This window comes from Ascaphus truei, chromosome 8, assembly GCF_040206685.1.
Source record: "Ascaphus truei isolate aAscTru1 chromosome 8, aAscTru1.hap1, whole genome shotgun sequence".
NCBI classification, from domain to species: Eukaryota; Metazoa; Chordata; class Amphibia; order Anura; family Ascaphidae; genus Ascaphus; species Ascaphus truei.
Genome location: NC_134490.1, coordinates 28,330,523 through 28,346,928, shown reverse-complemented (window position 1 = coordinate 28,346,928; position 16,406 = coordinate 28,330,523). Strand labels below are relative to the sequence as shown.

The window sequence follows — 16,406 nt, the reverse complement described above, 5'->3', positions numbered from 1 at the left end:
AGTAAAACAGGATGAATGCCTTTTTAATGGCCAATCCAAAGGCAGAATTCAGTGTGTGGGGATCAGATTTCATCCAAAAACCATGTTGAAAATCCGCTGATCAGATTTCGACAGTTTTGCCCATCTCTAGTAAATGCAATATACTCAAACGTGGTAATTCAATGAGGATTTGGGGGCCAAAAAACAGCCTGAACAGCAGCTTTTGAGTATATAGAATTGACAGGTTCTCGTTAGTGCAGGGGTAGCCAACTTCAGTCCTCAAGAACTCCCAACAGGCCAGGTATTAGGGATTTCCCTGCTTCAGCACAGGTGGCTCAGTCTTAGACTGAGCCACTGATTGAGCCACCTGTGCTGAAGCAGGGATATCCCTTATACGTGGCCCTTGAGGACTGGAGTTGGCCACCCCTGCCTTAGTGGTTGAGCCAGGATTTGAAGCCACAAGTGTGTATGCACAGTATATACAGCTAATATGTCACATACTGTATAACAGCAATATATAAAGTTAAAAAGCTACCTTAAAAATGGGATGAACTGCAGGCAATTGCCGGTACATAGCAATTCCAAAAACTTCGGAAAGAAGATGCGTACGCAGGAGATGACTGACAGTTTGATGAATATGGAAATCTGATGAACGGACCCATATTTTCGCTAATAACCAGTCATGGTGGGAATCGGTTGGCAAAAATATTGGATTTTTAGGTCCAGGGTTTTGATTGATCTACAAAGGAGAGGAACATATTTTAATAATTATTACAATACTGGGGATATCTGGGGATATCTCTCCCAATCCTGGTCCCTGCGTTATTTCTACATGCGCTCGTCCTCGCCTGCCAATTGCAACCTCTACTCATTCTGGTATCAACCCCTCCAACCTCATACCCATCCCCTGCCACCCTCCCTCCTCTCTCCCTTTCTCCTGTGCCCTTTGGAATGCTCGCTCCCTTTCTAACAAGTTCCTCTCTGTGCATGACTTTTTTCTCTCTCACTCTCTGCTCCTATTTGCTATAACTGAGACCTGGCTCACTCAGTCTGACACTGCTCTGGAAGATGCCCTCTCCTATGGTGGCCTTTCCTTCTCCCACACTCCGCGCACTGATGGCAGGGGTGGAGGCGTGGGGCTCCTGCTCTCCTCTCTCTGCCGTTACCGAACCCTTCCTATTCCTCCACCTCTTGCTTTTCCCTCCTTTGAGGCTCACACTGTCCAGATCTTCTCTCCTCTCCCTGTCCATGTGGCGGTCATCTATCGCCCACCTACCTCTACTCATCCCCCTTCTGCCTTTCTCTCACTTTGAATCCTGGCTCTCTTTCTTTCTCTCATCAGACTCCCCTGTGGGACTTCAACTGCCACATTGATGACCCGTCTCTCCCTTGGGCTTCCCGCTTTCTTTCTCTAACCTCTTCTTTTGGCCTTCAACAGTGGACTGCAGCCAGCACCCACAAGGATGGCCACTACTTAGACCTGGTTTTCACTAAAAACTTCTCTCTCTCCGATTTCTCCATTTCCCCTTTTCCTCTCTCTGACCATCACCTCATCTCATTCTCTATCTCGCTTCTCCCCTTCTCCACCTCCATCTACCCCCCCGGTTCTGCAGAAACCTGCGCTCTATTTACTTGTCTGACTTTGAGTCCACTTTACGCTCCTCCCTCTCCTCTCTCAGCTCTGCTACAGACCCTGACAACCTGGTCAGGAACTACAACTCTGTCTTGTCCTCGTCGCTTGATCTACATGCCCCGCTTTCTCTCTGCCGCCCTCGCCCTTCTAACCCTAGACCCTGGCTAAATTCCCACACACGAATGCTGCACACTCTCGCAGACTTCCTTCACTACAAATTTATGCTATCCTGTTTCAACTCTGCCCTCTCGCAAGCTAAACAAGCCTACTTTTCTGCACTAATCAACATGCACAAGTCTAACCCATGCCGACTGTTCTCTGTCTTTGATACTCTACTCAAACCACCCTCAGCTGCCTCTCCTTCCTCCATCTCCGCTCAGGACTTTGCAGACTCTTTTAAGGAAAAGGTGGAATCCATACGGCAGAACATCCCCTCTGTTTCTTCCTCCCATCCTACACCTCTTCCTAACTTTCCTCCTGCCTTCCTTGACTCTTTTTCCACTGTCTCAGAGGAGGATGTGTCGCTGTTGATCGCCTCTTCTCCCTCTACCACTTGCCCTCTTGACCCCATTCCCTCCCATCTCCTAAAACCTCTTGCTCCTACTATAATCCCTACGCTCACACACATTTTTAACTCCTCCCTCTGCTCTGGAACCTTTCCATCCTCCTTCAAACATGCAACAGTCATACCGTTACTCAAAAACAGCGAGCTTGACCCTACCTGTCTTTCTAACTATCGACCTGTCTCCCTCCTGCCTTTTGCCTCTAAACTCCTTGAACGTCTTGTATTCTCTCGCTTGCTCCATTTTCTCAACACCTATTCTCTCCTAGACCCTCTACAATCTGGCTTCCGCACTGCTCACTCCACGGAAACAGCCCTCACTAAAATAACGGGAGACCTCCATGCTGCCAAAGACAGAGGTCATTACACTCTGCTCATATTACTTGACCTCTCTGCAGCATTTGACACCGTGGACCACCCTCTTCTCCTTCATATTCTCCATACTCTTGGTATTCGGAACAAAGCTCTATCCTGGATCTCATCCTACCTCTCCCATCGTACTTTCAGTGTCTCTTCTGCTAACACCTCCTCCTCCCCTATTGATCTCTCTGTGAGGGTACCCCAGGGCACTGTCCTGGGACCTCTTCTCTTTTCTCTGTACACACTCTCTCTAGGTGACCTAATAACATCTTTTGGGTTTAAATATCACTTCTATGCTGACGACACACAAATATACTTTTCAACACCCGACCTTACACCTGCTGTACAAACCAAAGTTTCTAAATGGCTCTCTGCTATATCATCCTGGATGGCCCTCCGCCGCTTTAAACTCAACATGGCTAAAACAGAGCTCCTCATACTTCCTCCCAAACCTGGCCCTACTACCTCCTTCCACATTACTGTTGGAACTACGATCATTCACCCAGAAGCCCAAGCACGCTGCCTAGGGGTCACACTCGACTCCTCTCTCACATTCGCCCCTCACATTCAAAACATTTCCAAAACTTGTCGCTTTTCCTCCGCAATATAGCAAAGATAAGCCCTTTCCTCTGTTGCTTGACTGCTAAAACTCTGACTCAGGCCCTCATTCTCTCCCGTCTTGATTACTGTAACCTCATGCTGTCCGGCCTTCCTGCATCTCACCTGTCTCCCCTACAATCTATCCTAAATGCTGCTGCCAGAATCACTCTACTCTTTCCTAGATCTGTCTCAGCATCTCCTCTCATGAAATCCCTCTCCCGGCTTCTCCTCTCATGAAATCCCTCTCCTGGCTTCCGATCAAATCCCGCATCTCACACTCCATTCTTCTCCTCACTTTTAAAGCTTTACACTCTTCTGCCTCTCCTTACATCTCAGCCCTAATTTCTCGCTATGCACCACCCCGACTCTTGCGTTCTGCTCAAGGATGTCTTCTTTCTACCCCCTTTGTATCTAAACCCCTCTCCCGCCTTAAACCTTTTTCACTGACTGCACCACACCTCTGGAATGCCCTTCCCCTCAGTACCCGACTAGCCCTCTCTATCCACCTTTAAGACCCACCTTAAGACACACTTGCTTAAAGAAGCATATGAATAGCACTGCAGATATTCTGAACACATGATACATAAAGCTTGGCCCCCTGCAGACGCACTTACCAGAACTCCCTCCTGCTGTCTCTGTACGTTCTCCCTACCTACCAATTAGATTGTAAGCTCCTCGGGGCAGGGACTCCTCTTCCTTAATGTTACTTTAATGTCTAAAGCACTTATTCCCATGATCTGTTATTTATATTATCTGTTATTTATTTGATTACCACATGTATTACTACTGTGAAGCGCTATGTACATTTATGGCGCTATATAAATAAAGACATACAATACAATACAATACTGAGAAGGAGCGGCTCGGTGAGTAAAGACACTGACTGGCACTGAGTTTGAAGCAGCGGAACTTGGTTCAATTCCTTGTGTTGGCTCCTTGTGACCTTGGGCAAGACCCTTTATCTCCCTGTGTTTCATGCACCAAAAAACATAGATTGTAAGCTCTATGGGGCAGGGACGGTGTCAGCAAAATGTCTCTGTCAAGCGCTACGTAAAACTAAACAATTATTATTATTATTACAAGAGGAAAACAAGTACTGATAAGAAACTATGGTGCTAAGTCTTATTTTTCAGCAATGATGCACAGTTGAGGCATACAAATAGAACAAGTCACCACAGAAATAAAACTCTGTTAAATCTGTTGCTATACACCATTCTGCTATATTTTTTTTAGCCTGGTGACTTGTAAATAGACTGGATTTATTGTATAAAAACACCATCGATTAATTATAGGCTAAAGTTTAAGGGGGAGGGGTATTTTGTAACAGACACATTTATTAGGCTGAATTTGTAAATTAATCCTTAAATGGCAATTTTGCTCAAAAATAAATAAATTAAAAAGATGGTACATCCTCCATGATTATTTTTTTTTTAATTTGGTCAATCATTTTTTGGACTACAACAACAAAAAAAAAGCCATTTTTTTCTTGCAACATGTCTAGCCATTTTATAAAAACAAGTACGGACTCCCCCTCCCCCCCATCAAAGTGAAACCAATCAAAAAATGAATCGGAGGATGATCCTTTTTTTGGCTTTAAACTCCTATGTCACATGGATTTAAACATTTGTTCTGAAATTCATATCCAACGCAGAATTCTCAAACTTATCAACTCGAAGGTCGAGTCGAAAGCCGAATCCACTTTGAACCCGCAAACATTCCCATCCTTAGAATAAATTGGACTGCAGCAATTGCAAACTCAATACCTGTATAGCGAGGGGAACTATCTTGTTCTCAATGTTGTTGTACAATAAACAGATGGGGGAAGCCAGGTACTGGATCGTACATGGATCTGTTGCGTTCGCAGAGATACCATCAAGAATTTTGTAGTCCACGATAAAGATATTTCCCAGCTGCAAAAATAAAATAAGTGAGATTTACCATTCCGACGGCATCACAGAGCAATATATAGCCAATTCCTATACTAACGGAGTAAACAAAATATACAGACATGGAACCAAAGTGTATATCATCTCTCCACCAGAACACTATATATAGTGAGCCACCTGTGCTGAAGTAGGCATATCCTTAAAACCTGACCTGTTGGTGGCCCTTGCGGACTGGAGTTGCCCACCCCTGAGCTAGAAAGTTCTCAGTTCCAGGTGCTATATACTCCACCGCACTTCCCTGTATCGCCTGCATCATCCCCCTGTATCTCCTGCATCTTCCCCCTGTATCTCCTGCATCTTCCCCCTGTATCTCCTGCATCTTCCCCCTGTAACTCCTGCATCATCAAAGCTGGCATCTTGTGTTCTACTCCAGGCTGTCTTTGTTCTCCGGGAGAATTGCCACCCGTTGTGGGAGATGGAAGCATCACTGCAGAGAATCTGCAGGTAACACTGACCATGTGACCAGGAGGGCGCCTAGTGCCGTGCACAAGGGGCCTTCTCTTCAGCACGAAACATGGAGGACGTGTTTATAACGGTCACTGCAGCATGTGGTGTTTTCACCTAAACCCACTCGCTGCACCAGTACAAATAATAGGAACAGAAGGAAAATAAGACCGTTTGATTTCTTCTCTACCTCTGAGATACTTCAAAAAGTGACTAAATTCACCTCTGTTTGAAGGAAAAGTCACTATTATTGTTAAGTTAAAGGGGAATACCTGTCTGGAGGTTGTTTAATGCTCCCCTGACATTGCAAAGAGTGGTTACAATCACTTTCGTTCGGAGGAAAAGTATCTATGAGGAAATACCCGTCAGGAGGTCGTTTGATGTGCAGTCTGACACCGCAAAACGCGACTAAAATCACCATTGTTAAATGGAAAAGTCCCCATAAATCCTGTGTTAAGGGGAAGTACCTGTCAGGAGGTCACCGGACACTCACACTGACACTTTAGAAAGTGACTAAAATCATCTTTGTTGAAGGAAAAATCGTGAATCCGGTGTTAAGAGGAAAATACTTGTCAGGAAATAATTGGATAGTTATAGTGACACTTCCAAAAGTGACTGAAAATATACTCATTTGAAAGGTAAAGGAAAATATGCCACCATATGAATAAATAATGTGATGAGACAAAGTAAACACATGTCAGGACTAGGAGGCAGTTGAATGCTCATACTGACACAGTAGGAAGTAACGAAGAATTACATCTGTCTGGAAAATGGGAATTAGTTACCAGAAGTTCTCAATTGAGAGTCTGCTAAAGGTAAGTGAGCATGATACTGCTCGGGGAAATAAATAAATCCTGTCATGAAATAATCAGTAAGTATTTGACATATGTTAATATATGTTTTGATATATGTTACAGAAAGCTTCAGTACATCTTCAGGAGCAGGCGAGTCACAGCAATGTATGCGAAGATCTCCTTTAAACTAGGATGGAGAGGGGAGGGAGAATGGATAGGAATAGGGAAATAGCTTTGGGTCATGGAGGTGGAGTGTGGGGAAAGTGGGAGTTTGACAAGCAGGGAGGCACCCATATTAAATGCAAACCATACTAGTAAATATCTAAAGACTACAGTCAATGGAAGTAGAAAAGCAGGAGCTGATTATATCACAGTAGTACAGACTGGTAAAAACCTTAAGTGCATGCTTGCTAATGTCAGTATGTGCGTGTGTCACAGATAGTGTGAGTATTTATGAGCACATACTGACACTAGGGAGCTCAACTCCAGTCCTCAAGCACCACTCACCTGGTCAGGTTTTCAGGATATCCCAGCTTCAGCACAGGTGGCTCAATCAGTCCCTGTTCAGCACTGGTGGCTCAATCAGAGGCTCAGTCTTTCACTGAGCCTCTGATTGAACCATCTGTGCTGAAGCAGGGATATCCTGAAAACCTGACGAGGTGGGGGAGCATTGAGGACTGGAGTTGAGCACCCCTGTGATAGACAATATGACCCAGTATTTCCAATTTATATAATCATCTCATTTCATATACTGTACCTTCCATGCTGACTATTACTAATAATTTTGTTTTCCATTATGTATTCCCGAATATTATCCCATGTTAAACCTTCAAGTAGTTTCCCCACTATTGAAGTCAGGCTTACAGGTCTGTAATTCCCTGGTTGTGATCTAGCTCACTTTTTAAATATAGGCACCACATCTACTTTACGCCAGTCTTAACTCCTTGAGAACTCTTGGATGTATGCCATCGGGGCCAGGTGCCTTATTTACTTTAATTTTTTTCAAGCCGCCTATGAACTTCTTCCTCAGTTAACCAATTGTTCATTAATATGGAGGTTATGGTTTCCTCCTGCGGCACTACTATTGAAGTTAATTCTTCCCTGGTAAACACAGAGGCAGAGAATTTGTTTAATACCTCTGTTTTTTCCTTATCTCAAATAATCTGCCTGCACATCTCAAACTGAAAAGGTCCTATATTTTCTTTTCTCATTTTTTTGTCATTAAGGTACTTAAATAACTTTTTAGGGTTGATCTTCCTTTCTATTGCAATCATTTTTCCATTATCCATTTTTGCTCATTTGATTGCCTTTTTGCAATTTTTGTTACATTCCTTATAATTCTGATACAATGCCTCCGTCCCTTCTGACTTCAAGAATCTAAACGCCTTCCTCTTTTCCATTTCCTCCCCTACCTGTTTAATTAGCCACATTGGTTTTGACCTATTGATACAGTACGTGTGCTTTTCTAACAATGTTTTAAAGACTGCCCATTTATCTTCTACATTTTTCCCTGCAAAGCATCATCCCAGTGTATTTCTTGCAGATAAGTCCTCAGTTTATTAAAATCTGCCTTTCTAAAGTTTAACGTCTTTGTTGAACCCAAGTAATCTGTTTTTTGATCATTTATTTCAAATGAGACCATGTTATGATCACTGTTGACTCAAGTTGTTTTTCTTTATCAGTTGGTGTAAAATATGAGCAGCGGCAATTGCTGTTTTTTTTTTTTAGACTAATAGATGACTTTGGGCCTCATGCAGAGAGCAGCGAATTTAAAAATTGGCGAGTTTAATAAAAAGTAGCTTTTTTGGAGAGTTTTATTCTCCATATGCAGAAATGTGCGAATTCTGCAATGTTTGGCATTAATGCGTGTGGCGAGTTAGAATTGGAGAGATGCGCGCTGCAGAAATGTGTTAAAAAAAAATCGCGCATTTTTTTCCCTTTCCAATAGGCGGCGAGCTCCATCTACTTGCCAACTTTTCTTGGCGAGACAAATAGTAGAAAATCGCGCCATTTTCTTGGCGCGAACAGCCGATAGATGCCGTTCGCGGCTCTCTGAATTAGGAGAATTTTAAAACTGGCGAGATGTAGGTTCTCGCCAGCCGCGCGGCGAGATTTTGAAAAATAAAAAAAAAATGGCGCGTTTTCCGTAACTCGCCATTTTCGGCAGTTTTCTGCGCGAATTTCCCCAAAAAATGGCGAGATTTGAAATAGCGCTGCTCTCTGCATGAGGCCCTTTATCTTTTAATTAACTTGATAAATGCAATAGTAGGAGATATTTTCCCAGTGGACTATAGGAGATGTTCTTGGTTTCTAAAAATGATAATGGCATCCGAGCCAGTAACATTTTGCGTACACAACAATTCAATAGAGCAGTACACATTTTGAGCTTGAAATAGATAAGCATAATATCACTGATATCCTATAAATAGGATGGAAATACTTGATTTTAATGTTACATATTAAAAAAATGGTAGAAGATACTGTAGGGCCGTGATTTTTTTTTTACAAAGGTTCTATGATAGATCATAATCTGTATCTACAGTGTACTGTATAGCCATTTCAAAACACATTCATATTCTTTCACCATACATATAACCTTAACACAATATAAACATATGTAGTTTGAATAACATTATAGAAATCATTGGAGCTATTGACATATAACCTATAGCCAGGCCAGAAAGAAGTATGTTTAAGAGGAAATAAAGTGTAGATCAGAAATGGCCGTGGAAGTGGTGAGCATGGGGTACAGTAAGTCAGAAGAAGGTCGTGGGAAAGGAATAGGGCACGAATGCAAAGTGAGATTTGAGGAAGCAAATATTATAATGTTCCTCGATCTAAGGAAGTGGTCACACCCTCCCACCCGCTTCTAAAATAATGGATTAGGCAGGAAGTGGTAATGTTTTAATGAAACTAGGAACCTGTTGCAGCCATGCTACTTCCTTTGTATGTTATGTAATTCAAGATTAATGGCGATGTTCCTACTTCGTCCCCACAATGAGCAGCCACTTTACCTTTTGTTTAAACATTGCCCTTATTCCCTCTAGAATGTAAGCGCTCACAGATAGGGCCTTCATTACCCTTTGTATCTGTTTGTGCCTGTTGTTCCTTATTTGTTATGCCATTCTCTTTATGTAATAAACACAACCCTGTACCGCGCTGCAGAATATGTTTGTGGTTTGCAAATAAATGATAATAATGTTCCAATTTCCAATGAGAAAACAAAATGAAAGAAAATGCTGGGTGTTTGGTAATCTGTGTTTTGTTTTATTTTGTTACAGCCGTGGAAAGACCTTGCCAGAGTAATGCACTGAAGTTTAATTCAGCGATGGAGAAAGGAGGCTTTCCTCTGTTTCCACTTGGTGGACTGGGAAAGGGACTTTCACTGTCCTTGCTAAGTGACAGAGCTTGCTGCTGCCCTCTCATGGAGGGGGATGCACTGTTATTGCCCAATGGTGAGCACAGGTTGTACAGTATCTTCTCATGGTGGGTGAGGTGATGCTACAGCTGAGCCTAAGGCCAGGTCCCCAGTGGCTGCTGCGGCCCGGGCTCCACACACACCACAGCATAGCCCTCTATGGGGCAGACCCCAGTGACCATGTGTGTGTGGGCGCGCAAAGCGCTGTGACGCGTACACTGGCAGGGAAGACAAGATTTTTTTCTTCCCATGCTGCGGTCACGTGCTCGGCAGACAGCCAATGGAAGGACAGATATGCCCCACCATGGCTGCGTCCCCATAATGGCTGTGCCCCCCCGCGCATCCCATAGCTCCCCTACAGACCGCAGATCGCGGCTGTAGTCTGTGCGCACGCCGCCAGGCGCGCGTGCAGCAGGGAGCACTGGAGCCGTAGCCTTAGTGTTTGGTGCTGTCCTGCCATGAAACAAGAGGTAGGGCTATTGCTCACTAGTGAATGGCAGCATCTGGTGGTGGAATGTTGGCCATGTCATGAGTTTGTCTAGCACTCTAGATGTATGTTGGGATGGCAAGGTCTCTTTAACTTGTACAATTGTGAATAAAATGCTGTGGCTGGTTTTTTCACCCACTGTTGTGTCTTTGTGTGTAGGTGTGAAAGATGAGAGGCATGTGGGGTGGTATTGCCACAAGGCAAAGGGGCAATTGAGGATTCATGTCACGTTGACACTAAGAAAAATATAAAAGAAGCACAATACTGTAGCTGGGTCTTGTGGAAATATTCTGCTAATTAGCCTAATGTAAAATACAATGGTAATTCTTATACATACCTCTATTTCTTCTTCCAGGGATACTTTCCGTTCCAGGCTATATTTTACCATTTCGTTTGTTACTGGAAAATTTGATGGTATTTCTTTGCATTTTGTAATCAAAACTGGGTTGCAGCCATTGAGAAACTGGTATCCGAACATAAAGTCTTCTTGCCAGTGTTGCATCACATATTCTACAAGGAAAATATTAGCTCACTTTAGAAGTTTTGACTATGGACATACATAAATGTACAAAATCGTTACATTTTATATTTATGGTTTTATAATACATATCTCAGTATAGAAATATAGATTGCAATCGGTAAGGTTAATATACAATAGTGTATTTTACTTTGTTACTAGACAATAAGCAAGAGATGTAGCATAATGCTTAGAGAGTTGTTCTTGTATACATGGTGTTATGGGTTTAATGCATTCTAGGATAGTTATGATGCATGTTTATATACACAGTATTATATTATAATTATATATATATATATATATATATATATATATATATATATATATATATATATATATATATATATATATATATATATATATATATATATTTAAAGATTTTACAGCCTATACAGTATAACAGAAGGGATGGCACTGAAGAATACAAATACCATACACACAATTTAAGTAATTGATTACTGACATATACAGTACACTGACAGATACACTGACATATCTCCTTGTACATTTGCACAATATAAACCCGTAGACTTACAGTAGCATTGATTGGATATCATAATCGTTCATGGTAAGTGGCTATACTGGTCAAGTGAGGTCAGACCTACTCCTACTGAGCTGGTTCAACTCAGAGGGTCCAACACTTTGAGGAATCTCCTTGAAGTATCTAGGTAGCTTCTCAGTTTTTCATCAACATAATGTTGAGAAATCTGCTTACAGAGTTTCTTAAAAGGCTTTAAAACCTTACTGAAGATCAGGGTTCAAGGGTCCCCAATTTCTTGAAATAGAGGCCCCTTACGTGGCCATCTGAAAAAATGACTCCTGAAGCACATGCTTGTTATTATTTTAAGAGTACTTAAAGAATGCTAAATAATTCCATTACATGCACAAAAAAATGAAAGAAAAATAATAATTAATGGACAAAAAAAAAATCCTCAACTTGATGGGTTAATAAAGTATATACATTTAACATAAAACTTGAAAGTACAATGTGTTAATGGGGTATTACTTTTTAAATGTAAATTATGGGTTAAAGTTCCCAATAAAATATGTTTCAAACACAAAGAGTCATCTGAAAAACATAAGAATGTTTGACCTGTTTTAAGATTGCAAGTGTTACTTATTTAATATGAAACAAACTCTGCAAACAAACCTGAAATTGTATTACTGATTCTGACAAAGATTTTTTCAAAATCGGCAAAGTCACTCCAAGACGATTGGAACATGTGCATAAAACTGTTTACAAAGAGGTTTTCCATCCTGTGAGATAAGAAAATATGTTTGAAAACAACATATGGCAAAATAATTTTTACAAATCATGACATAGCAACTGTTATAACAGTGGTTGTTGGTTTTCTTTAAATCTGTTGATTTTGTACTTTTTATAAAAAGAATAACAATGGAAAATAAGTGGGATGGAAGGGTAACGTGCCAATCCTGAATGAAGAGGAAAATGAAAAATAGAGTGCGGATAGATGTAGATAATATACATCCGTTATCATTACAGATCACAAACTCATTAAGGGAGATTCCCTAAACTCAGTTAAACCAGGTCATATAATATGATGTAACATTTTGTAATTCATTCCAAAATAATAGTAAATTAAATTATCGCTTGTGTATTCATCTGCAACCCTGTTTTTCCCCATTATTGCTTAGCAAACAATGCTTCCACTACAGCCAGGGATTCTGGGTAATGACATGACAATGACACAGTGGTCTTAGGGTAGAGGAAACACTACTTCCACATTCAAAGTTCCCACTTTCTTTATCTCCATAGGAACCAAAACATCGAAATCTTTGTTTCAACTTTTTCATTAGCAGAGGACAGTAAAATAAGTAGTGTTCGTATTTACTGTACTTGGGTGTTAGTTAGCCCCTCCAAACCGATCCCGATTCGAGGGGCTAACCTCACACCCACTACTGAGGTACAGTTTTAAACGTCTAGTGGATGGAGTGGTGTGGGGACGTGCTGTTTTTGATGTAGCTCTTTCATTTAATGTAAGTGCTGCATTTTTTATATTTAAATACATAAAGTTGCTATTGAGTAATTGATGTATTTTTTTCTTGCACTTCTCTCTCTCTCTCTCTTTTTTTTGTGTTTATATGTACTTTACTGGCCCCTGTGGATCACGGGAGTGAGCGGGACCTTCGCTTGGATCTTCAGTGGAATCCCTATCAGCGCAGTCTCACTTGTATTTTTAAATAAAATTGGAGGTATAGCGCATATCCAAGAGAGTGGGTCAAAAATAGTATAAAAAATACAGGTTTATTTGTCCATTTAAAAACGGAGGTATAACAGCCCTGTTATACCTCTGTTTTGAAATGGACAATAAAGCTGTATTTTTTATACTATTTTTGACCCACTCTCTTGGCTGTGCGCCTTACCTCGAATTTTATTTATCTTCACTCTACTATTAGTAGCACGCTTCGCCAAAGGCACAGAATGGAGGCATTTTAGATATGTGAGTATATTTACACTTAATCAATTCATGTGGTTCAATAGTGGTTCTGGGACTATCCCAATTAGGTTTAAGGAGTGGGTTTACACCCCCTTTCTCTCTACCTTCAGGGTCATTTTGTCTCTTTTTAAGAACTCCACACCACCTGGGAGTTGTTTTTTGACTCACTGTTCATTGTTACTAGCCCCATATCCTGTGCCTTTGATTATTTCTGACTATTCTGAATATGGATCCGGCGCTAGAGTGCATATATCACTAATTTGTTCACTTGTATTTTTTACTTTTACTAGCTACATTTGCCAGATTTGGTTAAAACAAGACAAGGTGAGGATCATACTGCAATCTCTAAAGTATTAGAAGTACAATACTTAGAATCCTGATGCAATAGACCTCAACTTCAACTGTAAATATCTTGCTGAATGCAGAGTTGCATACTGTATTACAACACTGGAGTTTAATTGAGGAAGTTTTGACTTTCCGTAATGGTGAGTAGGCAAATACACAATTTCAGCAAATGTATCTACTAGTTGATTTATAATGTTGTGTAAAGTTTGTCTAGAACGTTAGGATATTACTGTACATCTGAAATCAATGTTCCACAGACCACAGAACCCCACACATGTATAGGAAATCGGCCATTGTAACATAATAAATTAGCAGGAAGACTCATTATTTGGAAACAGCGCGTTTTTCAGATCTAATCTTTAGTCTAATCTTTAGTTAAGACACAGGGAAGTCCAGTCACTCCTATGCAGAGAGACATTTCTAACCTCTATACTGCTGTTGTGCCCTGCAATGCATTAACCCCTTGAGTGACAGATGGGCCTGTGCAATGTGTTGGTGGTGTCTGGCATGCTAGGGGTTACGTGTTCAATTAAAAAAAAACCTATATTATAATATGACATTCAATATTTATTTCCTTATATAGTATTGCAGTTTCTGCGGTGCTGTATGTAGAATTTTGCAGACTCGGCTCTCTGCCCTTTAGAACTAATTTCTAGTGACTGTGGCACAAGGAGATAAAGTGACTTGTCCATGTTCACAATCAGCGGACACTAGGATGGAACCGGGTTCTCTTGCTTCAGAACAAAATTGTAATGGTAACATCGCACTTCCTTAGACTCACTTATTGAATATGTATTTGAATGCGCAGCAATGCTGGGGGGGTGGGGTGGTGAACTTCTTGGTAAGGATCAAGGTAGTTATGACTCTGATGAAGGACCCAGCTGGGGTGGAAAAGTTTGCTGTGATATATTGTATGAAAGAATATTGGAACTGAATGACTGAGTGCCTGCTGCCTAATGTGTTGATGTATTATGTATTGAAGTAGGGGTTCTCAATTCCTGTCCCCAAGACCCCCCCAACAGGTCAGGTTTTCAGGATATCCCTGCTTCAGCACAGGTGGCTCAATCACTGGTTCAGAGCCTGTGCTGAAGCTGGGATATCCTGAAAACCTGAACTGTTTGGGGGGGGGGGGGGGGGGATCTTGAGGAAGAATTGAGAACCCTGTATTTTTTTTTTTCCAAAATTTTTTATTAGGCAAATACTTATTTCACATTGTACATGTCATACATGTTAATACAGCCTAATACAAGTTTTCTCCATTTTTTGGTTAAAGAAACCAGAAAGAAAGAGGAAAGCTCATCGCCCCCCTGACCCTCCTGGGGTTGTAAGGGGGGTGCGAGTATGGAAACAGAGGGTAAGAGTGTGGAAAGAGAGAGAAGGGAAGGTGGGGAGGGGGGAGGGGGAAGGAGGGGGAAGGAGGGGGGGGATACCTGTTGCTCATCACATCCTCAGAATATTTCTATTGGAGTTTCTGGACTCGTTCTTTTTACTTTTTATTTTTGGGTTAGGGACGCGGGGGTGCCATATGGGTTAGCCACGGGTCCCATGTTTTATTAAAGGAGTCCGTGGATCTTTTCAGAAATGCCGATAATTTTTCCATATTCATTACCTCTTGTATCCTATTTTTTATCGTTTGTTTTGAGGGGGGAGACACTTTCTTCCAGGCGGCTGCCACTGCACATCTAGCCGCTGTTAGGATGAAGGAGATTAATTTACTTGTTGGTCGGTCCACATTTTCTAAGGGCCTGGCCAACAGGTAGGTCAGCGGGTCAACAGGGATTTTGAGGCCGGTGACCTCTTCTATTAATTTTTGAGTGGTTCCCCAGTATTTTTGAATTTCCGGACATGTCCACCAAATGTGTGCCATGTCCCCCTTTTGACCGCAACCTCTCCAGCATAGATCGGACGCCTGGGGGTAGATTTGGTTTATTCTAACTGGAGTAAGATACCAGCGGAACAGTATTTTATATATATTTTCTTTGATTGTGGTACATATGGAGGTTCCTGATGCATTCTCCCAAATTCTTTCCCAGTCCTCTCGGTCTATAACTATTCCCAATTCTGCTGCCCAATGCAGCATATAGTCATGGGTGGGGGCTTCTATGGCCCTTTCCAATACTGCGTAAATTTGTGTTATAAGACCTTTCTGGTGGCCTGTTTCTCGACAGAGCCGCTCAAAAACTGTGAGAGGGGGAAATTTCAACGTTGGGGATAAGGTTCGAATAAAATGCCGAATTTGTAGATACTTGAACACGTCCAATCTTGCTATTTCATATTTGGTTTGTAGATTTTGATAGCTCAGGAATTCTCCAATGCTCAAGAGGTCAGCGATCGCTCTAATATTTTTTGCTTTGAATTGATCCAATTGTCTGGGCTCACAACCAGGAGGGAATTTCGGATTTTTGTGAATTGGTATGAGTTGGGATTGGGGCGATGTGAGCTTGAATTTATATTTGCATCTCGTCCAGATCTCCCATGTGTGTCTCATTGGGCCTAATTTAAATTTACTATTCTGCATGTCTTCCCTGCTCAGGGACCAAAGGCAAGCTGGTAGTGAAGGCGTCCCGGCGTAGTATGATTCTATATCTAGCCAACAGTATTGGTTTGAGTTGGCATTCCAGACTACCACCTGTCGCAGTTGTGCGGCTAGGTAGTATTTGGTGATGTCTGGGACACCAAGTCCTCCTCTACCCCTTGATGCCAGAAGAACTGTTCTAGCGGTTCTGGGTTTCTTACCCTGCCAAATGAAGTGGAAGATTAGTTTTTGTATGTTTTTTAATTCTGAGCCAGGGATGTGGATCGGGAGTGTCTGGAAATAGTATAATAATCTGGGGAGTATGTTCATTTTAACCGAGATCATTC

General features: G+C 41.7%; 1 protein-coding gene and 1 long non-coding RNA gene across 3 annotated transcripts in view; one reads left to right on the top strand and one right to left on the bottom strand.

Moving 5' to 3' along the window:
- ALOX5 (arachidonate 5-lipoxygenase) overlaps nucleotides 1-16,406 on the bottom strand; it is a 51,418-nt gene that overhangs the window by 11,046 nt on the left and 23,966 nt on the right. The window contains exons 5-8 of the mRNA XM_075611017.1: nucleotides 11,891-11,997; nucleotides 10,561-10,733; nucleotides 4,898-5,044; nucleotides 515-718 (exon numbers count right to left, since the gene is read on the bottom strand). Coding sequence (XP_075467132.1) covers nucleotides 515-718; nucleotides 4,898-5,044; nucleotides 10,561-10,733; nucleotides 11,891-11,997 — 631 coding nt within the window. The remainder of the gene's footprint in view (nucleotides 1-514; nucleotides 719-4,897; nucleotides 5,045-10,560; nucleotides 10,734-11,890; nucleotides 11,998-16,406) is intronic.
- The window catches only part of LOC142501293 (uncharacterized), a 67,562-nt gene continuing 64,242 nt past the window's right edge, over nucleotides 13,087-16,406 (top strand). For both annotated transcript variants that reach the window (XR_012803459.1, XR_012803458.1), the window contains exons 1-2: nucleotides 13,087-13,202; nucleotides 13,490-13,684. This is a non-coding gene — a long non-coding RNA (uncharacterized LOC142501293). The remainder of the gene's footprint in view (nucleotides 13,203-13,489; nucleotides 13,685-16,406) is intronic.